Source organism: Poecilia formosa, unplaced genomic scaffold (assembly GCF_000485575.1).
Source record: "Poecilia formosa unplaced genomic scaffold, Poecilia_formosa-5.1.2 Scaffold3, whole genome shotgun sequence".
NCBI classification, from domain to species: Eukaryota; Metazoa; Chordata; class Actinopteri; order Cyprinodontiformes; family Poeciliidae; genus Poecilia; species Poecilia formosa.
The window spans coordinates 3,199,846-3,224,960 of NW_006799942.1; the positions used below are offsets into that span (position 1 = coordinate 3,199,846).

Here is a 25,115-nt window from a genome sequence, read left to right on the forward strand (position 1 = left end):
CTATTCCTAGTATTGTACTACTAGGAATAGTGCATTTTCAAAGGCTTGTATATATTAGCATAGTTATTCATAAGTAACTAGGAAATTTAAAAGTAATTAGAAATCCTTAATCAGTGAATTTAAGCAGAATTATAAATAATTGTCATTATGGTCTTTTTATGTATATATCAGAGCAAATAATAGTTTATTTGCATCAAGCATGATGGGGTGTGTTTCTTGATCTCTTTCGACCAAACACACCACATTAAATTAATCCCCCTGTTTTCGATTTACACAAGTCGTGCATTTGAGATTATTTGGAAATCCTTTTCAGTCACAGTTCATCCATCATAGAGTAAATCTGGATGGGACTTTGCTCTTGTCTCAGCAGAGACTCCCCTCAGGCTCTATAAATTTTTGATTTGCTGCTATGGTTGGCTGGTTTTAATTTAGAGTTGAAGAACAAACAGCGTAGTTTTCTGGAATTGTACTTGGAGAAAAAGAATGTATGAAATCTTTGGATCAGATTCTGGGAGACGGATTGCAATGTCTCTGAGAACTGGCGGACCATAATGCATACTGCACACTCATGTACCTTGTGGTCGTAAAAAAAATAAAATAAATAAAAACAATACATTTCTTCGAATGGAAATTGCACTCAGTATGACTGCTTGTTCATCACCTATATTACATGTGTAGCTATATTGTTACAGAGACACCTGTCATAATGCTCTCATTAAGATGGCACTTGTCACTGCTGTGAATAGTGAAATTCTTATAAAAGTGCAATGGGTTGCTGGTGAGGTTTTTAATAATAAACATGGGATTACACAAGGTCAGCAAAAAAACAACATATCATGGCCAGACTTCCAGGTTCCAGATTTACTTGGTAGTTTTGCTCTCTGTTCCTATAAAACAGAATGACAAAATGGCCCCTCTCTCCACTTACAAAACAATTTTAATACATCCTTTAGATGAAGTCTATGAGATAGATTTTGGCATAAGCATGTTTTGGCTCAGATGTGTGACATCTCTTCATTATGGTTGCGTGTTTATGGTGTAATTGGGACAGTTGCAAAGACAACTGTGGAACTAAAGTGTCTCGACAATTCTGTGTAACTGGAGATATGTCATGTATTTTTCTCCAGGATTTATATGATTATAAATCTTTTAAGCAGCAAAGCTAATGTTGTAATTCTTCAGGCATATTGTTGTCTGGGCTGGAGACAGACACCAGACAATAAAACATGTTCTTAAACGACTTTTAAAAATGTGCAAACAGTGGAGTTATTTGACACGCGCAACACGAACAAGGTGTAGAAGCTGAAGTGGGCGTGGCCTACTCTATTTAATTCTGCATGAGGCAGAAATTTGATGATTTGAAGCTTTTTGTTATCAAGCTATTAAAAATCTATCATGCTTCCTATAAGCAGTTTAGGTTACTAATCGGACTTACTACAGAAGGATCAAGTCACTAAAACATAGATGTCAAATAATTCCAAATATATTCTGAGATGACCAGCTCCATATCTGAAACTATTTCCATTCCACAAATAACTTTTAAAACAACATTGACATAATTTAACAGCAATTATAAAATTGACCCAAAATTTAAATAAATAAATCCACAATAAGTAAATGCTATAATCACTGGTATCTTTTTAAGCACTGGTAACTGAAACATTCTTGGCAAATGACATAACTTTCTTGGTGACATCTAACTTTTCATTAGAGGACAATATCCTCTATTGTTAAGTATTTCAGGTAATATCTCAGCAATATGAAAAACAAATGAAACAAAGTCTATTTCATATGTATTTACAAATGTATTTTTTTTTCAGCAACATTGTAAATGTTAGATGCAAACATGGTAGAAACTTATATTCGGGACAAAGAGAAAGTTTAATTTTCCAAAACAAAAGGTTTCTTGAAAACTGAGAAAAAAAATATCCAATTTATTTTTCACTACCACTTGAATAACAGCATAGTAATATTAAAACACCGTTTGTCGTGATATTAGAAGCATAATTTTATACAAAAACTCATTGCAAACCTCCCAAAAGTCTTCCTAAGAAATGTCTTCACATCATAAAAACTTTAAAGGATCATTTGTAAAATGTCTCATTTTTCATCCCCCATTTATTCCACTATAAAATTTTGGCTTTAAGATGCAACATTCACATGAAAAGTATTTTAATTCCATTACAAAACTAAAACACATCATTCCTACCACACAGAGATTGGCTTAGATGATGTTAAGACAAATAAATTGCTTGATTCACTCGATTAATTTGAATTAGTCCACAGTTACACCAGAACTCAACCAGGAGCACTGATCATGCATTCTTTCTGTTTCACATCACTCCTTTGGTTTGTAATGACGTTTGACCAGCCTTGCTCTTCTTCTTACTCCAGCTGTGAAAGATAAAACAGGACTAATTATACCGGGTTTGTGATGGAGAACAAATGGGAAACGGTTAAATTAGGCTACAGAACAAATGAATTGCAGGTTAAGGCTTTATATTTCTATCCAGGCTCTTACTTGGTGGCTTCTTAGCTGCAGAAAATCCTCCGCCCTCTGTAAAAGGAAACAGCTTTTTCAGTCATGCTGATACATTGCTAAATCTTTACAGATTTGCAGGTAAGGGATTTCACCTTGAATGAGTCTGGTGATTTTCCCAGATTCTTCATTTAGCAGAGCTGGGTTATCACCGAAGCTGGTGATCTTAGACAAATCTGGAACTGAATGTGCAAACAAACCTCTTTAAAGATAGTCACTGGACATGCATTGATATTGACTTCGTTCAGTCTTCTTAAACTCAACCGTTTTTATGCCTTAATGTGCAGACTTCTTACCCGCAATGATCTGAGGCTCGTTCACCGTGGTGATTGTGGTTTCACCTTTAAGATTAGGATGGGAGAAGAAGGTTGGGTGCCATTTAACAGTTTTGAATCTCTATTGACTGAATTTGCTTCCCATTATTTCTTTGGTTCTTTCAGGCTAAAATCTCCTCACTGCATTTTAGCATTTCAGTCTAGTTGAGGACTGAATTTTGACAGGCTTTGTAGCCATTTTGTTTTAGATATGCAGCTAAGTTTGGAATCTAATACTAATATTAGACCCATTTCACGTCAGGCTTCAGCTTTCAAAGAGATGATTGTATATTTATTTTTGTCATACAGACAAAGTCATGAGCAGACTAGTGACTGCTAGGTGTCCAGGGGCCATGGCAACATAGACACGGCCTCATCATCATTCATTATTTGCCACCTTGCTCAACAGATGGTCCGTGTGTTTGTGCTGATATGCTTTTTGCATTTTGCCAAGCATGGTGCTATTTCTTTTTATTATTTTCAGACATGCAGTGCTATGAAAGAGTAGACACAGCTCTACATACATCTTCCGTTTTGCCTAGACGCTTGAGAGTTGGTCTTTCTAAACTTTGCAGCAACACCTTCAATTGAGCTCTGCAGTAACTGTCAATGATGCTTTCACATTTTAACAAGATAGAGAGTGTTTTTGCTGAAAGAGACACAGTCTTAAATCGAGGCTTAAGGCCCTCTGGAAAGGATTCAACATTTTAGAGCAACCTACTTGTTTCTGTCCTCCTCCTACTAGTTCTGTCTTCTCCACCTGCATTAAAACATATCAGATCACAAGTGATCAGCTTGTTGCTTTTCATACTTCCTTGGTTGTTTTGGACCCACAACACAACAGATGAATACATTTTCCAAATGCACATATTTTTTAACTTACCTCCGATAATTCTTGTGACCTTGCTCATGGAAGGCTGTCGGCCGATGACCCTGGTTACCGTTTTGGTGGACTGGTCCACCTCAGCAACCACCTTTGAGCCAGCTGGTTTTATCACTCTTGTCACTTGTTTGATGCTTGGCTTCCCTTCAATGACTGTGGTAACTGTTTTAATCGAAGGTTGTTTTTCTTCAATGATCACCGTTTCTGTTTCGGGTACTAAAAAGAAACATGTTAAAAGTTATGTTTATAAATGTTGCAAAGGCATTTCTTACCATAAAATATAGCTTTAAAACTGTTTATATATAATTTTTTTGTTCTGCTTTTTGCAGTGGATTAAGTTGTACCTGTTAAATAAAAGCATTTTGAGTCGACCAAAGATTGTGGATCCACACATCCACCATACAAAGGAAGCTCGTTCCAGCCGCCTAAGTTGGTAATCTAGTTCTTTCTGTCATAATCCAAATCATGGAACCACAGGTGAGAGTTGGTAAGTTGGTGGTGAAACCAGGTGAGAGTTGAAGTTTATGTAAATGTAAAGCTTAACTTTTTGGCCTAGATCTTTCATCAACACAAGAGTAAAGCAATGCCCATGTTAATTCAAATGAGGCCCACATCTGTCTACAGCTCCTTAACTCTAGGTTCCCCAGTCCAACACCTTCCTCTCCAAGACAACACCTTGAGGTCAAAGAGGGGCTGGCCTGGCAGAATCTACACTGGGACCAAGATGACAATAACTGATTTGGCAGTACAAAGATTGGAAAGCCTCCCTTCAGCCCGTACTACTCCAGATCCAATCATGCAGATTTATTAAAAGTCAGCTACTTGCATTTTAGAAACCAATTTGCATTAGTTTTATAACATACATCACACATTTCAGTACTTTCCAAAATGCATGCTTTTAATTTTCTTTTTACGAAGATTTGAAAATAATATGACAAAAAAAGAACATCTGCCAGAAGCCTATTTCAAACCTATGACTATGTTTTATCTGACAATATTTATAAGGGCCATAAAAAGAATTACAACTGCCTTCTAATCTGTGGCCTGGGGCCTTTTGGCCTACATTTAGACTCAAAGCCAGAGTAATATCTGCTCTTTGAAATTAAGTCATAAAGTGAGAAGGTAATTTACTCTTCAAACTTTGGCTGTTTACCTTTGTGCATATAATACTGTTGCAACACTGAACGTGATATTGGCAACAAAGTATTAAAATGGCTGGTGAAAGTGTTTATCACCACTTTTTTTTTCACTGTTATGATACAACCACAGACCTCGGTTACTGTGGAGCCTAATGCTGAGGTGGAAAAAAAGGATGTGTGTTTTTCTAAAACTTTTTACATAGAATAATGGAGAGTTGTCAGGATTTTGGGTTGTTTTTTTTTTCTGTGTTTATGGTTTTGATCATTTCACTCTGTTTGCCAGTAGTTATTCTTTGTTTTGATTAAATCAGACTTTTTCTGTATTACTGAAGATCTGTTTGTTTTATTTTAGTTAGATTATACATATTTACTAATGTCTAATTATTTTTGGCTAGGGTTAGCTGTATTTCCTGCTCCCCTGTCAGTTTTAGTCCTCACAGCTCCCCTATGCCCTCACCCTGTCTCTCCATATCTCCCTCAATTCCCCACCTTGTTTTCCAAGTAGCACCATTGCTCCAGCATTCAAATGCCCCTTATTTAAACAGCTCCCCTTCATTTATTTTTCACTGAATCCTCCTGTTATCTTCATGCCATCTGGTTACTGCTTTATTTCCCGTTTTTGCTATTCACTGAGTTTTTGTTAGTTTTATTTAATTATTTCTCCCTTAAAATTCCTCAATCTACTCGCCTTCTCTTCTGCATTTGGGTCCATCATCACCACTTCACATTATGGCAGACGTTTTGCAACCACATATGCAGCCTGGCTGAAACAATACCGGAGCAGCTGCAGGGCTTTTAAGAAATGTCTCTAAAATATTTCCAGAAGAGACAGAACTTTTTACCCAATTGTCTTTCCAAAATAGTTCAAGATTAGTTGGGGCAGATGTAACGCTTTGAACTACCTTGTTGCTGAAATGTGAGACTCAGATACGTTTTGACTTGTAAAGTGACTGTGAATTTATTTAAGGATTTCAACAAACCTAGAAATTATTTGATTTCAGTTATGTCTGATCAGTTTTTTGAGAAGTAGAATTCCTTAAATCTAATTCAGACTAATAATGTTCGTCATATAAACACTGGAATAGTTTTTCAGAAACTGAATCATAATACTTTTAGCATGATAAAGTATGTTGGCAAGAAGAAGTGCAATTCAGCTGAATACAGCAGGGAGAAGGCGTCAAGGTCTTATCAAGTCAGTTACATTCTTTTTCCTCTGCGTCATCAACTTTCAAATTCTTCAAATGCAAACCTTGGGAGTTTAAGATATCCGAGTTTGAATTGAAGCCCAATTACTTATGAAAACTTTTTTTTTTCTGATTCATAATAATTTTAACGCTCTATGCGATTTGTATTGGCTCAGTTTAAATGAGGAAACGACTTCCACATGACCTTCATGGTCTATGACTTTAAACCCTTACTACCTCATTTTAGAAATACCAACTGACCCAAGCAGGCTTAAATGATAATGAGAGTGGAGGGAAAAAAAAGCAGGACCAGACAATAGTTTTAATGTACTAATGAGCTTCGTCTTGCTTCATAATGGATTTCTATAGTTATTATTCATTAAACAACATTTACACCAATAGAGCCTGCAGGTACTCCACAACAAAGCTGGTCTCTATCTTTTAACAGTGTTGTTGTCTTACCTTTAATGTAACGAGTAGTTGTGATGATCCGTTCTGTAAAGTAGTAAAATCAGTTTTAGCTTCTATTTTTACTCATCTTACTGCATTAAGGGAAAAAAAAGGAACACCTACTAATAAAGGTGAGTGGGATCTCAGCGTAAGTAAATCCAGAAACAAACTAAAGAACAAAAAGCACAAACAGATGATATACTAAACAGAGTACTTTTCTCTTTTAATCATGATTGTTTTTTTTTTTTGTTGTTGTTCCAATACCTTTATTTCAATATACTTAATCAGCTTTTGCAGCACCAACAGGAGGTCCTGACGGCCCACAGGTAGGTCTATACATGACATGCAACATATCTTCTTGATTATGCAATATGTCTATTATGCCACTCGAACACACATGATGGGGTGTTGCATGCCATTTCTTACCTGCTGGGTAGAGAACATTTTTCACCACATGGACCACACCATTTATAGCCATCAGATCACTCTTTGGAATCTCCACTGAGTTGACACGGATAGAATTATTTTCCTTTGGGGGAAAGAGAAAAAAATAAAAATCAAACCTTGAGAATATGCCATTTTTATAATTTTGAAAGAGAAATGTATTAGAAAACCAAAATATTGCAACACTTCATTGTAGCTGACCCCAAAAATAAACAAGCTGAAGCAGGTAGAGGCTCAAAGGGAGGTAGACATGAGGAGTGAAGGTAAAGAATTCGCATTGATGTTTAAGATAAGATATTATGCTTTATTACCCTTGGCTGTTCTCCACAGCATATTGTTTAGCCTTGAAGCAGTTTTCATATAGGCCTCTCTGATGTGAGTTTAAAATGAGATAGTTGAAAAAAAGTTGAATCCAAAACTCAAATTCCCAGAATGTGTGACCATAAAATTTAATTACACAATGACAAAAGCATGTTTATGAAGAAACAGTAAAGGTAGTTAAAGGTAAAACAAAGGTTCAGTGTTAAAAAAAAACACTCAACCTTTGTTTCATCTTTTTAACACTCAACAAAGGTTGAGTGTTAAAAAACACTCAACCTTTGTTTTATCTTTAACATATTTCATTCAAGAGATGCTTGTGCATGCAATTTACCAGAAGTTGGAAGTACGTTTAGATTTTTTTTTGGTGACATTTGTGTTGCATATGTGCCACTAAATCCATTTGAAAGCAGATTTTGAACTTGTTTTAGGATCTTACATGTACAGTTTTAAAGTTCTGAAAATATGTGGTCAAGTGTAGAAAACAAAATGAATTGGATCGATAGGAAAAAAAAAAGATTTTCCCCTCCAGATCAGAACTCAGTCTCTGATGCCACTGGAGGGGATGAAACATCTTGCTGTGGAACCAGAGAATGGCAGATTGATTAGAATGTTATCTGGAAAAATCTGTCTTCTTCTTTGGTTTGTTGTGATGATAAAGAAATACTGAGCCCAAAAGCAAGCTGTAAATTTACTTATCTGTCTCAGCTCAGACTCTTGCCTGTAAGTCACTCGTGGTAACCTATAGATCATGAATAAAAGAACAAGATTCCGGCTACAAGAAGCTGAAATTAGCTTTTTACACAAGGCGGCTGTGTTTGGTCAGGAGCTTCATTAGGATCTGCTACTCGAAAGGAGTCAACCCTCACTGAAGAGGTAGATTTGGGCATCTAATTAGGATGCCTTGTTGTGAAGACTTTCGGGCATGTTCCAAAAAAAAAAAAAAATGGTTTCAAAATGACCACTTAATTGATGATAGATGGATGTATTCATTCACTTTCTGCTTTTTTGAGTTGAGGATGTAGAAGAAATGGAAAAGCTCTTACAGATTTAAGTTGGAGGGGTTTGCCTTGCAGAGTTTTCAATAGATTAGTCACTTTAGCTTCTAGTCCTCCATTGATGATGATGCCCTCACTGAAGTGGTAGAGAAGAATGTTTCTCAAAGCCTTTACATCACCTGCCAATGACGACACAGACGATTTTGATTTGATTACTCAAGTGCATACCTGAGCTACTAAAATCGCGGTGGGGTTTTGATGGATACTAACCTTTAAGCAAATCCAAGTCATCTGCACCAAGGGCTTCAAATGCCTCGTCAGTTGGTGCAAAGATTGTGTAGGAGCCATTCTGCTTCAGCAGATCTTCCAGACCAGCTGTTTCCATTAGTGACAAGAAAATCCTGCCATTGACATTATTTGTCAATGGGAGAACAGAAAGAAAGAACAAACAAACAAACAAAAAACATTTAAAATGTTAATAAAAAAAACAGGAATTAAGGATCATGAACATTCAACAGAAATTATGTTACCATTTTCAAATTTACAATCAGTGAAGGCAAATGAAGAACATGTGAGCTGCTGAGTACGGTGGCCGACAGGTGCAAATGCGCAGCAACAGAGAAAACATGCAAGCAAAAAAAAAAGAGAGAGAGACGCAAACAAATGAAATCCAGCAAACAAGAAGAGATGATGCAAACAAAAAGCAAATCAAATGCAGCAAACAAAAAAAGAGACGCAAACAAAAGTCCCTCCTGCTTTGCTCGACCAAAACAGCAGAAGATGCCTCATCAGCACTGCGGGATAATAAATAAATAAATAAATAACTTTAGTAAACCAAAAATATTTACAGCTATTACCAGACTTAATGTGTTTCACCTCCACTCATAGGGGAAAAGTATTGGGAGTTTTTAAAATGATTTGCCGGGAGACATGGGTTCTGTCTCGGTGTACCGAACCTGTAGCACCCGGCCAGCTGACAGCTGCCAAGGGGAGCTGGCTGTTAATGCAGCGGGAGCAGACAACTCCGAAAACGTTGGAACAATATTGTAATTAAGTGATTTACTGAGTAGATATTTCAGATCTATACATCTACATTGTCGCCTAAAAACTTAGTAAAAAATCATTTTGTGTAATTTTAAGTGTAACACAGCAAAAATAATTTTGCCGCCATTGCAACATTTCAGACACCCGTCTGAAATGTGAGACTGATGCAGACCCTAAATTTGGACACAGCTGTTTTTGTTCGACTCCCTATAGTGGTCTGGAGCACTTCCGTTTTCATCACTTTTTGTTTGCATCTTTTCTTTTGTTTGCTGCTTTTGCTGTTTGTTTGCGTTTCTTTTTTTGTTTGCTGCATTTGATTTGTGTCTCTTTTTTGTTTGCTTCATTTGCTTTTTTGCGTCTCTTTTTTTGTTTGCTGCATTTGCTTTTTGTTTGCGTTTCTTTTTTTGTTTGCTGCATATGATTTGCTTTTTGTTCATGTCTCCTTTTTGTTTGCTACATTTCATTTGTTTACGTCTCTTTTTATGTTTGCATGTTTTCTCTGTTGCTGCGCATTTGCACCTGTCGGCCACCGTAGCAAAGAGCCTGCAAGTAGAAGCACCATAAAGGGATCTTTTAATCTGACACACATTAGAAAAAGCAGGAACATTTTGCTTTGGGTTTGGTATGGTTCATTTTAAATGTAAAATAAATATATGAAAAAAAAAATTTTCTCACTTAAAATTTCCATCAGCATCCAGGAGTTCAAAGGCCGTTTTGTCGGCTGGTTTGATCAACGACGTCATGACATGAAGGGCCCCATTCATTCCCTCTTTACTGCCTCGGACCATGCATGCGCTTTCTATGCACACGGCCTTTGAAAAGAGAGAAGTCCAGAGAGTTCAATCACACATCTAACAATCACTGTTTGTATCTGGAAACAATTTCTTTCAAGGGGAGTTAGTTCTGTCACACAATCTTCTTTGATCACAATCAATCAAACTAAACAATACAATGTTTCTGTGAAGAAATGAATCCCATATGATTGTAGCTTCCAAAGCGAGCAAGCAGAAACGTATTTAGCTAGTTAGCAGCTTTAGGTTCCAGCCGAAATACATCCACAACATCGACAAACAGCTCACCCATCGACTTCAGATTTCAAAGGTGGGAGCCACAGTTTGTCATTGGCTTTCACTTCAAATATAGTTATATATAATTATATTTTGACATACTTTGTTCACAGTTCTCTCAAACAGACACAGACATAGCTCTCACAGTGCGATAAATGAAGACTCTGAGCAGTTGGCCAGAAAGTGTTTCCAGCAGCTGTCCGTTGAACAGCATACTCAGTGAAATTTTTAACTTCAGCATGTGGTTTTGCAGAATGATTCTCAGGTATTCGTCATCTGCCATCACTTCATCTGAAAAGTACACATTAAGGATAGTTTTAAAATAAAGCTAGAAAAAGCAAATATTGCAGAAGATCGCTTCCACTTTCTTCTCTGTATGTAAGATGTTAATGACATGAAATGTGAACTTATCACACAGAATAGCTTGTTTTCTGTTTTTCAAAAGAACCTATTTCAACTGACCTGTGAAGACGGCATTCAGTGGAGCGAGGAGTGTGTACTGTGTGTCCGAACTCAGGGAAGACATTAAACCCATTTCAGACACCAAGTCGCCGAAAGTGCTCTGGGATTTTCCAACCAGTTCCCTCACTTCCTTGGCTAATCAAGGGCATACAAACATGAAAAACACAAACACATAAAAGTATTCAAACCCCTTGACTTTCTTTACATCAAAATTATTTTAATTTGACAGTAAATGGATAAAAAACAAGAAGAAATCCACTGTTGAAATGTTTTTGAATTCCCAAGTTTGCAACAAACCAGTCGCAGGACTCTTCACATTTAAAACAAAACAACATATGGAGGAAGATGCTCTGGTCAAATGACTACTTATTCCAAGTGCTTTTTATTTATTTTTTTAATCTGGACACTTAAGAGCTCCTTGAATACACTGTTCACTGTTCAGTGTTCAGTCATTATCATCATTATGGTGATTACCATCACCATGATGGTAGCAATCATCATTATGGTGATTGCCACATAATGTTGAGATTCTTCTCTTTGGCAAGGACAGAGAAGCAAAATGGAGGTTAGAATCAGTTGGGACAACGTTGCAGTCAAATATATGATGCAACGGTTCAGAATATTTTCCTTGTACTTCAGAGTTATGCACTACCTTTTGTTAGTCTCTCACACAAAATCCCAGCTTGTGGTTGTAACGTGACAAAATAACAAAAAAATTCAAGGGTTCTTTTTGTAAGTCGCTGTCGTGTAGTTAAATGACATCAAAGAAGTCACTTACCTGAATCAGGGATGAGCACCTGGTCTATGAGGTGAATTACTCCATTAGAGGCTACGATATCCTTCTTCAGCACCATTTTGATGCCGTTGACAGTCAGACTGTCACCGTCACAGCCAATCTCTATGGTACTGCCCTCTTCAGTCTCATACACTGATCCTGCCATGATCGCTTCTGCACACTGGACACTGTTCAGCAGGTGGTAGGTCACCAGGGCTGAAATATACAGTAGAAGGTGCTGATCAGGTTATATTAGGGCAATTAAATAAAGTTATGATCAAAATTCTCCAGATATCAATTCAATCAAACATCTGTGAGTCGTACCCACAGCCCACAGTCAGAGGTCAAGTAGAGTCCATGCCTTCACTGATCAAGACTGGCTTGGCAGCAAAAAAGTGGACTGATGAACTGTAAGGCTGATGGACATCATATAATGCCTGTGGTTCATTTGATATTTTGGTTGTTGCTTCTTCTGCCTTTGTGTTGAGTAATGATTAGGTCAAATCAATACCCTTTTGTGCTCCACAATCCAATCCTGAACCATTTTTGTTTTGTGACGGGTCACATTCCCTTTGCCAACGGAGGTCACAGCCGTTAGAAAACAGTGTTTTAGTGTTTTGTCTCTGATGGATTGCATTCTTCTACTCTAGTAGCATGTGATCCCTATCCGTGGGATACACACACACACATACACACACACACGCACACACACACTCATACCCACACACACACCCAACCAACCAACCATTAACATGCTGCAAAATGAAACATGATTTATTAGAGCAGGGTCACTCGTGCTCCATAGGCTACTTCTGATTTTCACCTCAATGTTTTTGGTGCTTTCAGACATCTCTCGGGTGTAATTACTTTCACCACCAGGATGCAGAATTCAATATCTTCTCACTTGAAAGACGCTTAGATGCTTATCTATTTTAACTAAATAATGAGGTGTAGCTGTTAATGTGACATCTGCGAAGCGCGAACGTTAATTCTCTCAACTAAAAGCGAGAGCTCTTCTCAGAAATGTGTCGTAACGATTGTAGAAAATAACTTTTGTATATTTGGCTTGTTTCCTGAGGTTTGAAGGCAGCTAGTACACACTCCCTCTTATCTTCTGAGCCCAAATCAAAATTATTAGCTAATAGTTACCGTATCAGTTTGACGTTACACACTTCTTCGTGTGTACAAGTGTGTTGTGGACGATGACCTAAGCCTCGTGGTATGGAACAGAAGCTCAGTTTATGGGACGACCAGCTGTGGAACTTGATGGGAGTCATATGGCCAGTAAGATTAAATTGCATATTTTCTTGCCAGCACTAGCGTGTGGCTGTAAATGCACACGGTGTCTTTGATGATGGATGTCCTAATATTCCATGGTATTATGATTATAGTGGCTAAATTTAATACCACAAAAAGCAATATTTTTTGTAGCTTGAGTCTTTGTTTTTCCAACAGTTATGCCTGAAACATGTTTTTCATCAATCTACCAAAACAAAATGTTTTTAAACTCATGTAAAATATCCAATTCTTAGGATTGACTCAATTTAAGGTAAAGTATTACAGTTTTACATAACATGTATTCATAATTATAATTGAAGTAAACTCTGTCTTTAGCATCAAGTTTGAGTTATGAGTGTCTTGTGCTTTAACAAAGCAAATGATTTAATTTTAAACTTTTTCTAGGTGTTTTAAGGGAAGCTCCTTTGGAAAATATTAACCTAGTTAAAAAAGATGAATATTAAATAGGGTGAATGCATTGTTTTAAAAAGCATTACAACAGTGTCTTGGACCTGTACATGCAACGTATGTAGAGTGGTAATTATATGAGCAGCTGGAGCATTGAAAGAGTCAGAAAATGTTCAAGTCAGCTGAAATCATAATAAGACAATAAGCAATTTAATACATCATGTTTGTACCTTTAATGACCGGCTCGTTTTCAAAGATACTCTCCATGAATCCTGGCGTCAGCTTATCGAAAGCCTCATTCGTTGGGGCAAACAACGTAAACTGACCAGGCTGGCCCAACTTATCCATAACACCAGCAATAAATACTGCATTCTAGAAAACCAAACAAAACAAACAAACAAACAAAAAAAACAAGAAATATTGTGTTAAATGTAAATCCAGAGAATACAAGACTTAATTCAACTGCTGAAGCCATTGCAAGTTTGATTACATTGAAAGAGGAAAGCTCTTCTTCACTCTCCAGGTAGTCCTTGATTGTACCAGTGACAGATCTGATCACCCGATCTATGACATGCACCACGCCATTAGTTGCTATCTGGTTACCATGGATGATCCTGGCACAGTTCACAGTCACAACCTAAAGAGAGAGATACAATTTTCAGTGCAGTCATTATGACTACGTGACTCTGCACCTGTGAGTGTTTCATAGACTGACCCCATTAGGATAGTGGTTGATGAAGATCGCCTGGTCATTGTACATCGAAGTGACAGTCATTCCATTCTTCATGTCTTTGGTCATCAGGCGGTGGTTTACCGTGTGATAGTGAAGCGCATTGAAAAGCTCAATATTCACATTGTCCTCTAACGCAGCTCGTGCAGTCTATGGAAGTCACAATAACAAAGACAGTACGGGAAATGGCTTTGTTAATGCAAATATGTACAGTAATTTGAAAAAGAATTCATAATCCCTAGATTGTTGCACATAAACACAAAACAATATTGTATTTCATTGGGATTTTAAGAAATAGACCACGACAAAGTATAGTGCACAAGTGTAAAATGGTGGTGGCCAGCTGATCTCGTCAGCTCAGGTTCTTTGGTGGTGACAAAATGATGCTGTCACGGTTTCACAAAGCATGTGGTGCATTCAGCATGATCTGAAAAGTTAATTTTCTGCCACACGTAACGATGGGCACCAAGGTCAAAAAGCATAGTTGTGATCTAATATATCCAGAGCACCTCCTGTGGCAAACTGCAAATGATATTTTTCAATAGCTTTCTCCAAGTAATGCTTCATCCCTCAACTACCTAGTGAGGGATGAAGCACTACTACCTTGTTCTTCATGATGTTCTTTGTTCCTTAAAGTTCATGAACAAATCTCTAAAGCCTTTGCAGAACTGTTGTATTTACTGTTTATTAAGGTTTATTTACAAGTTTTGTGGTTTCAAAATGTAGTTGGTTTCCCTTAATATTACTTTTGGTGACATCAGATTAAAGTGAGCTGAATAACAGGTTGTGCCACACTTTTCTGATTGTAATTTTTCAATAATTTTACAAAAACCATTTCATTTTCCACTTACTTAACAATTTTGGTCTATCCCAGAAAATCTCAATAAATCGAATGCAAAAGTTTGTGGTTTAAATGTGAGAAAGTGTGAAACGTTTAAGAAATTAGAATATTTGTTACAAGACTATTTTACACCTCCAGATGACTTACAGGATTCAGTTCATCCCAAGCCTCATTGCTGGGTGCAAACACAGTGAAGGTGCCTGTGCTTTCGATTTCCTGTCTTAGCTTTGACATGTCAGAGTATCGTTGTGTGGTTTCAGCCTTTACAAGCCCCAAAGTATCATATACATTTTCAATTGGAGCCACTGCAGAATAGAGAAAATTAGAGTTAGCAATTTTTGACTAAACAAAGAGCAATAAGTTTAGACCACAGTGGATCCTACCTGCAGGGCATCCTTTCATTCCATCCAGCTTCATGTAACCAGGGCAACACTCATACAAGACCTCCCTGGAAAAAGGGAAAAAATAAATACAATCGTGAAAGTTTCTGTTCACTGTTAATCCTTAAACCAGAAGCAGATGTAGAATAATAATAAAAACCCCTCATTATTACTCAAGTACTTGCAGTTGCTGTGTGTAGTACTGTTTCAATTTTTTTGGCAGCAGAATGAAAATAAATAAAACAGAGGGAGATCAAATATGAATGTAATGCAAGCTGAGGGAATAAAAAAAAAGCTGTCTTGAGTGAGCAGATTTGGCAGCTGAGTGAGAGAAAAAAGAAAACAACATCTGGAGCCATGAGACAATGACAACTGTTTGGATCATGACTGGTGAACTAAAAAATAAATTGCATAGCAAGGCTACACAAAGCAGCACTTTCGCTAAGTTTAATGTTTTTCGATGAGGAGGACATGGTGTATGGGGGACATCTTAAAAATAAGTGCAAGGAGAAAACACAAGGAAAGCACAATAAATATATTCAATATTTCCCAAAGACAAATTGTGAAAAATTTGTAGCAGATAACTCAGAAGACATTTGGAAACCCTAATGAATATTTATCTCAGCAGTCAGCTAATGGCATCCAGCGAATGTCATATAACAATAAAACAAATGAACACACATAAAGTCAGTGCAACAGAGCAGTACAGACCAAAAGACATGAAAATCTGAGCAAAACAAAAGACAAAAACTCTACAGCTGCCATGAAGAAAACAAGTCTGTAAGAGTTAACATCGAAGTCAGAGAAACTTTACTGGACTTGAGAGTTTTGCTCTACTGCTCCACAGGAAACAGAAGACTTACAGGACAAACATTTATCATGTTCACAATGAAAGCAGACAGGTTTATGTAATGTGAAAATCATTCTCATGACTTGCTTGTAGCAAAATTGATGGGGCTATACTAGACTATATCACTTCAAACTTTAGCAATCTCATCAAACAATTGATCAGTCTAAAACGTACTGAAAGATTAATCATTATTTCCGACCCAGGAGTTCTAATAACATATGCAGCCTTATCTCTGAATAGGAATGTATAGTCAGAACATTATCTTTTAATTAAAGCTGCAGTATGTAACTTTTATAAGAAAATATATCTTACACATTTATTAAAACTGTCACTATGTCATGACAGAATGTTATGAGGCAGATAATGTGTGAAAAGATCAATATCATTCACCATTTGAAGAAATGTACCGCTCCCAACCAAAAACATGATTGTCACCATTTCAGCTTCAACAAATATGTAAAAATACTTTAGAGTTTAACTAAGGTTTCGGATTTCTCTCTGGGGTTTCATGTAAGCTACATTTTGAGTTGTGATATCTCAAGATAATTTGAGAGGACACGTTAGGAGAAAGAAAAAAGTATTCATTGAAGACCTTTGGAGTTGTTACACTGCCTTAATCCAAACTTCATCTCTGGATTTACATTTTTCAGCTCAGCTGACAGGGAATCACGGCTCACAAGATAAGCTGAAGATAGTGGTGCATTTAGTGGAACTAGTGGGTGACTTTTCTGGCCCAGATCCTTCAAGTATTGGCCACTTTTCATTACTTTGGAATGGATTTGTTGATATAGCAGAAAAGGAACCATGCTGATCATTCATGAGGAGTAAGCAAAAACCTATCATAACCTGCTTCCAACTGGTTGGGAAACAATTCTTGGAATATTCTTACACATACCTTTCCTGTCCGTCTATTTATCTAATTTTTTTTAAGTCGAACAAATGGGAGCCGGACCAGGGAGAGAATAAAATTGTCAGAGATGGAAATGGAAAGTGGCTGGCCCCATCACGATAGACAAAATATTGGACCAAATCATTATTTCTGGAGGCAAAAATAAGTATCAGATCTTTTGGGTATCATTATCATGCAACTTGTAAATGTGCAAAGCCAACCGGGAATCTTATTGGCTTGTCATCTGAGTCAGAACCTGGGATTTCCAGGCTCCATGCTGGAATGACAACCCAAAACAAAATGTAGGCTTTCAGCCAACAGTCTCTTAACTAGCTTTCATCATTCACTGTAAATTTTAAAGTCTTTGCAGAGAGCATTCATGCTCTCTGCTGTAATTCACAGCACACAGTTTCATTCCTTTTTGATTAGCTTGCAATTTGTGCAAACAGACTGAATGATATGTATTTTTTCTCAACTGTGCTAGATCTGGGAATGATGAGAGGTTCCTGTAAACTGGACAAAAATGTATAAAGTATGCATGAACACAATTAAGAAATGCATAAGTGACTACTCATAAAATCTATAAAAAGACTTTCAGTCTTTTTCTCTAGGTCCAACATCCAAAGGAATGCTCACACATTTGTGACAGATCTGGAATCCGACACTTGTTAATACATTGCTTATAGATGGCACTCTTCATCTAACTATGCACACACTGGATGACGGTGTTTCTCCACTGCTGTCTTTGCTGCCATTGTTGGATGCAAAAGAAGAAAAAAAAAACAACAGGTAAACAGAATCGCTGCAACAAAGGAAATACTGCTAAACGTTCACAGGCATGGTACAGTTCCAGTTAACACACAGTTTTAGTCAAAAGCTCAGCAAGTTAAGACTAAGGGGTTTTGATACCAGCTGAGGTTGATGTGTCTCTGCATTAGTCAGTCTTCAAAGTGTACTGTTCTCCCAGTACAAACTGTTTATAGATACAGAGGTAGAGAAATGATCACATTTAAATTGAAATTAGCAGAAATAAAACCAGGACACTAGAACCCAAGCTATTACACAGGCTTACTATGTAGAATGTTGTATTTAAATGTCTCTTCAAGAACATGAAATGACACTAAAATGTAACAGAAATATTATGGCTCAAGATGCAGAGTTTGACTGATGCATAAATGGTAAGAAAAAAAAAAAGCTCAAAAAGGACGTCCATTTCACGTAATACCCTCTCCAACTCCCATCCTTAAGGTTTTCTGTGTTTTTTCACTCTATTGAAGAAAAAATAAGCTCTTATTTCAGAGTTTCTGTTGTGACTAACCATGACTTAGTTATGGACCAGTTAAGACATGTAAAAGATTTCCTTAGTCCAACTTGAAACTAAAAGAAACTGGAAGAAAATGCATTAGTTTTTCCCCAAAGCCTGGAATAGTTTTAGGGAACTCAGGCTGCACATTAATGCAGGGATGTGATGAAAACAAATGGGTGTGTTGACTGCTGGGTAAACTGCTGAATATTGAATTTGGGGTCGATAAATTTAAACATCTCCTCTGAGACACAAATAAAGAAAGAAAATGTTAGGCAATGGGAAAGCTGATCCACAACACTGATTCACAGATGAAGTATTATTGAAGTAGGTTAGGTAAAAAATTTGCTCAGATATATTAACAGATGGATGATTAATTCCAAATACTATTTTTCAGTTTTAACACGGAACTGACTAATGCTGTGCTTAGTGATGCATTAATCTTCAGCATACACTAGTGAGAAACATCTTTTTTCTCACAATTTCAAATAGTTGAATCAGGGAAACTTTAATCACCTTTAATCTGCTGTCTTTTGTTGTGGAAATTGCCAAAACGTTCATATTATTTTTTATTAGAATTTTGAATACATAAATACTGGCTGCGCAATTGTTGGCAGTCGAAGGTTGTATGAAGTCACTTCTTCTTCTTGGCTTTTACTCCGACAGGATAATAGGTGCAGTAAAGACCAGAGACAGAACAAGGCAGTTCGCTGAAAGCAATCATCAGAATAATGTGGCCTCCAGATGAGCATCAGTGCACAGATGAATGCACATACCTAAATAATTGTATCTAATGAAAATTGTGGCAGTTCTTCTCTGTTATGCAATCAACCAATCATATGCATGATAAACTAACTGTCTGTCGTATATCTTAATTTATTTCTTATATCTCCAACCTGTCTTGTAAATCTTGTTTGTGTTTTTTTTGTTTTTTATTACCGGTATGTATTTTATAATCTGCTTGCTTTTATGTCAAGGTGACCTTGGGAGTCTAGAAAGGCGCCTACAAATAAAATGTGTTATTATTATTATTACTATCTTAAAATACATAGAGAAGTGGTTTCACCTCTTTTTCTTGGAGTTCAGGTCTATGTTGTTTTTTTTTCTTTACATAATAATTGGACTTTACAAGTTTCCAGTTGAAAATACAACAGGAATCACTCCTAAATATGGAATTCTGACTAAGAAAGCCAGGAGTGGTGGAGCGGTCCAGAGTTCAGAATCCAATATGATGGATACCCAGAAAAGTTGCAGGAATTAGCAATTTATTAACAGGTTTAAACAATTACATTCCTCTTAAACCAGACTGCAAAGTGTCTGTTAATGAACCAGTTCCATTAGTGTCTGAAAGCATAAAATGTGGAGTGATATGCTCTCATTGGCTTGTATCACCAGTTACCGTCACAACAAACAGAAAAGTCCACTGATTTTCTGACATGCATCCAGAACACATTCACGCCAGGTGTGACTTTATTCCAAGATCCAAGCTCCAATATGAAAGCCAAATGACAAGAGGAACACATGCTATGCCCCTTTGGGGAGTAAAAGTTCAAAAGCAGCGGGGTTCTTGTTGCATAAGAAAGAGCTGGAGTCATCAAATCCAGGCCTCGAGGACCGGCTGTCGCAACTTATAAATGTGTCTCTCCTTCAACAGCTGAGTCAAATAATCAAGTCATTAGCAGAACTCTGGAGAACTTGACTGCATACTGAGAGGCAATTCAGCCATGTGATTCGCTGGCGCTGAAGACCTGGACTGGAGGACACCTGATAGAGAGCCTGTCATCCTAAACACCCCCAAAACACACCAGACTCTATTTTGTCATTTCCACTCTTCTATCACTTCAAGATGGCCAAAGTTCTCAAATCTGATTGATCTTCACTTGTGTGCAGAATAATTGAGTTGAGGTCTGATCAGTCTGAGCATTTAAGATTTAAAAGTAGAAATGTTTAAATATGTTTAAATATATTTATTTCCCCCCAAATGATTGTGAATCACATTCCAACTTCAGCATAATCAGGCACCAGGAGTGAGAAGCAAAGTTTGATTTGAGTGCCTAAGTGGAGTTAAGGCCAGACACCCATTTCCATTTCCTGGACATACAGGAAATGGAAATGCACCTCACCCCTTCACCTTTACCCCCACCATTGGGGTGGGGTGGTTTGGAGACAGCTGGGAGGGTCTCTGCAAAGGAGTTATGAAATATTCATTGAATGTGTAATTGACAGATAACATGTTTGGAGTGGATTGTACCCCCTCTCCCGATGTTCTGCTCCAGCTGTTGCTGTCCTGAGCAGAAGGACCTTGTGGCCAAATCAAAAACCACTTCTACTTGAAAAGTTCATCACTTCATCAGAATGGCATACCTCCAGTCTAAATTACAGATTTTATTTTATTTTTTTAATGACCCACTATTTGATATATCATCCAGGTCAGAGGACACTACAGCTGCAAGTTCCACTGTATCTTATCAAAATGTCTTTGTTGGAATTTGTCTTTTTTGGAATTTGTCTTGCAGTAAATTCCCTGAACCATGACTGCAAGACACTAATAACTCTTGGGAAATTGAGTAATATTGTTTTCTGATAACATATTTGAGAATTGTGTAAGTGTATTAAGTCAAAAGTTGCAGCTGTAAACCTGCTAATCCCTGCTATTACATCCACATTACTCAGATAAACATTTCTAAGAGGCTAAGGATGCTATTTTTTATGACTGTGTGGTTTTATTCTAATATTTCACATTTGACCTTACTCTTCAGTCTCTTTTTTTTCTTTTTTTTATTATTATTGCTATCTTAGTGTATATGAATGTCCTGTATTTCAGGTGCTGATACAGAGGAATTTCCATGATGAAAGACAAGAAAGGATGTTCATTTCAGAAATCTCTTCAGGTGTCTAATATGTTGGTTTCTTTGCATTAATGTGTTTAACTGGATGATAGTCTGAAAGACTGCACCACATTTTTCACACTCTCTGCTTGATAAGGTATGAAGCTCCAGCTGGGCCTTACACTCCATTGGCTGTTTCCTAATATTACACTCATTTGGTGAGGCATTTCCCAAGAAAAAAAAAAAATGTTGCAGTAAATTCATCACAACATTCCTCCAGATTTTGGCTCGAAAATATCTTCCTTAAATCATAATTAGTTAAAGTAAAAGCAGACAACATTTCCATGAACACACAAAAAAGCTCAACACGCTTACAAAGACTAAAATCTCATTAAACCAGATGCATCTCCTGGATTTTATCCACAGCCGGGTAATGTTGAAGAAGTTCAACATAGGAAATTACTGCGTTACAAGTCCAAACTAGATATGAAGGGGTATGAAAGACGACAAAGAGTGCAGTTGTTTTACAGTATGTAAAATTCTGCCTCTTTTTCTAGGGAGGAAAGTGGCTGGATTGGTTGACCACAGAGGCAGAAATTTAGAGAACTCAAACTCAGCTGCCCTTATCCACCTGAAAGTGCTTGGGGTGATTTATTTTCATGCAAATAAAAATTCACAGCTAATATTCATTCTGATCTGACAGTTTTCTTTATTCAGTGGATTTGGTAAAGCAGGGAGCAGTTTGCACTTTAGATGACTGTTCAATACTAAGACCCAAAGCATATTTGAACAAATCAGCAATGTAGGGAAGACTTACGCCTTCTTGCCACAGATGGATTTTTTGTACCAGTTTCTACATGTGCTGAAGTACTTTTTCTTGGTTCCCTCCACTTGCTGCAGTGCACACACATTGGGCCTGTCAGAGAAAGGATTTTGTGGGGAGGAAGGACAAAAAAGCAAAGAAAAAAAAAAGTGAAAATCAAGTGGAGGAGTAATAGTGTCATATGTAGGCGCGGACAGGGTAGATTAGTTTCACAAGACACACAAATGAGCACACATTGTAGCAGAAATGGCAGTGATTTGACAAAAATGTATTTTACTTCTAAGAAAAATAAAGTTTTTCTAAGTAATTTTCTGAGCAAGAATTTTGTTCTTGCTAAGAAAAAAATTGTAAACATGTTAAGGGTCTTAGCAGTAAAAGAACCTTAAATCACTGATGGGATTTCTATACAAATGTTCTACGTCTATTGTCAATTAAATGACAATAGATGTCGCTTTGTATCAATCACTAATTGTGAAAGACGAGCAAAAAACAACAACAACCCCCAGCAAATATTAATCATACATATTTTAACAAGTTAATATTTGTGTCTGCGCGTGAAGGACATGTCCAGTTGTTCAACGTTATGATTGCTTAGATTTTTTTTCATCAATTATGTCCTTTGAAAATAATGGGACGTTCATTCTCAAATTTAAATTAAAGTGCTGAAATGCTGAATGAAAATATGAAACTAAATTAAGCACAAAATTAACTTATCTTGGTGTAACTCTTAGCCGTTTGTGAAAGCCGTTTTCTTTCAGAAACACACGTCTACTAATTTTTTACCGATGCAGCTAAAGTTTGAACTCTCTGTTTAGCAGTAAAGACTATCTACATACAAATAATTTTCCTGATCTATCCTTCTATTTGTTTCCTCTCTTCTTACCCTTCTTTCCTCGCCCGTATGCGACTGTGGGTGACTATTTTGTCATAAGCTGAGGAATCCACACTTCCTAGAAAGAAGAGCGCCACCATCACTAAGGTCACCACTGGTAGTTGATCCATCTTGAGGAGTTATCAGTCCTCTGTGCCTCAAGGTCACCAAAACACTCTCCTTTTTGTTCTTTGAATACACACTCTTTTAAACACACCCTTTTTAAAAACCCACCCACAAGATATGGGACCACATAAGTGAGAGGGGGAGCTTTTATACCAACATCCCTGACTCTCCAACACACCCACTCTCTATTTACTCTGCTCCTGTCTTTTCCATACCATGACGTCCTTCTCTCAACCACACACACATCCTTCCTCTCAGTCCAAACCCTTCCTCCAGCCCAGAATCAGCACAAGTTCATTGTCTCCTCCTTCCTCATGCTGTTTCACACATTTTACATGAACTTACTCAACCACCATCTCATCCCATAGCACCAAGGACACCAACTCAATTAAAAAAAAAAATGCATGCTGTAAATAATGTTTAAAATTAACAGTAATTTAAGGAATATGCAATTAGGAGCCTTGGTTAAAGGATTTCACCGGTCAACGGGTGTTTTTTTATTTTTTTATTTTGGTTTTATAAAAAACTTAAAATAAATAGATGCACTGAATTTAATTTTGTACTCCTAATATCTGTTCTCAAGCCAACTTGCTTATGACATCTTTTCAAATCACTTTAATCAGCCATTTGCGGTTACTCAGAGAAAGTCTGTTTTTTGTTGAGATTTTGCATTAATGACCTCTTTCATTCATATTTTATATCCCACTTTGATCCTGCTTTCCCTTTGTGTTTTCCTTTTTATTATTTGAACCAACTTTTCCTCCCATGATCTTCTTATTTTTCCTAAACCTCTTCTGCCTTCCTTCTTCTTGCTGTCATGCTCATTACCTCAACTCTTAAACACAGTCCCAGTTTTTTTTTTTTGTTTTTTTTCTGCAGCTGTCTTGCTCTCCTGTGTTGAAGCCAAATCGCATACAACTTTCAAAAGAGGAAAGAAAAAAAAATCCATCATGAATCAGCCTCTGTGGAGAGTGTTCTGTACAGTCTTGATTTCTGAACGGAGCAGCTTATGCAAAGAGATGCAGACAAATTCGAGCAAACTCTTCTATGATACTTTTTCTATTAAAATGACAACAAAACACACTTTGGTAGAGAGAAAATAAACTTTTGGAATAATTTTCTTTGTTGCTTGAAAGACACACAGTTTAACTATGTAATTTTTAATACCTGTACATCTGAATCCTGACTATATTTAGCAGATGAGCTTCTGGGAACCTAAGACGATGCTATGCTACAGTTCTTTACAGGTCTTCCAAATGTCAGGTTCAAATATAGTGTCTGGAAAAGGAAGTTTTCCATAAAGTTTTGGCAAATACTCCTCCTGTAGTACAAGTGTATAATATCACTGATTTTCTAAGGCAAGGCAAGTTTATTTGTAAGCATGTTTCAGCGATGAGGCAATTCAAAGTCAAAAAGTTATTGGCATTATGAAATAAAGAAAAGTTAGAATACAGACTAAAATTAATATTTCGGTTGATATTACTTGGACTCAACTCTAACCAAATGGGATTTTAAATTTGATTGGAATGAACTATTTCTAGCTTTTTTGCAGTGCTCTGATTTGTTCTTGGTTACTGGATCATAAAACCTGAATGTTGCATATCCATGACTCTGACTATTATTACTGATAACTTAACTGAAATTTATGTCAAAAAATCTGAAGTCTTCCATTAGCTGAGATGCTATTTTATTTATTTACTTTTTGTTAAAGTTTTTAAATAGCCCATTCTACATATTCCTTATTATTATATATAATGTAATTATAATTTACTGTTATTCAAGTACTTAAAATAATTTTAAAATGAAGTTCAAATTAACCAGGTAATTTATTTTCTTCAATTACAACAAAGTTGTATTTAACTTATCCTCATGCTGTCAATTATCAATAAGTTCAGTCTGCTCATGAGGACTCAATGATTTTGTTTCCTTTTTAGAAAATTAATAACTGTTTTTTGTTTTAACTTCAGTCCTAGTTTGATTCAGCTGATTGTGAAACTGACAGTCCGCACATCTTGTATTATATATCTCCCCCTAGTGGTCAGGATTAGTCAATACTCTGAGACAAGTGCCTTTGAAAATGGTACAAACACACTTTATGTTGCAAATAGTTATATATTGTACTGGTAAAGATTGCCTGTTCTTTCTTTCTTTTCCTCTCTCTCTCTCTCTCT

General features: G+C 36.7%; 1 protein-coding gene and 1 long non-coding RNA gene across 2 annotated transcripts; one reads left to right on the forward strand and one right to left on the reverse strand.

Annotated features, from left to right (window-relative positions):
* Positions 1–1,017: 1,017 nt before the first annotated feature.
* On the reverse strand, positions 1,018–23,066 carry LOC103140204 (periostin). Its single transcript, XM_007555218.2, has 23 exons — positions 22,831–23,066; positions 21,942–22,040; positions 15,258–15,322; positions 15,022–15,179; positions 14,019–14,183; positions 13,794–13,940; positions 13,534–13,675; positions 11,621–11,833; positions 10,843–10,977; positions 10,526–10,671; positions 9,989–10,125; positions 8,540–8,670; positions 8,318–8,448; positions 6,936–7,038; positions 6,774–6,841; positions 6,633–6,678; positions 6,522–6,554; positions 3,737–3,952; positions 3,575–3,613; positions 2,836–2,880; positions 2,635–2,721; positions 2,522–2,557; positions 1,018–2,394 (listed from the first exon to the last, which is right to left on the reverse strand). The coding sequence occupies exons 1-23, from the start codon at positions 22,947–22,949 to the stop codon at positions 2,339–2,341; spliced, it is 2,517 nt and encodes an 838-aa protein (XP_007555280.2). The 5' UTR covers positions 22,950–23,066; the 3' UTR covers positions 1,018–2,338.
* On the forward strand, positions 7,047–8,293 carry LOC107836647 (uncharacterized). Its single transcript, XR_001662594.1, has 2 exons — positions 7,047–7,468; positions 7,527–8,293. It is a non-coding gene; the product is annotated as an uncharacterized LOC107836647 (long non-coding RNA).
* Positions 23,067–25,115: the final 2,049 nt, after the last annotated feature.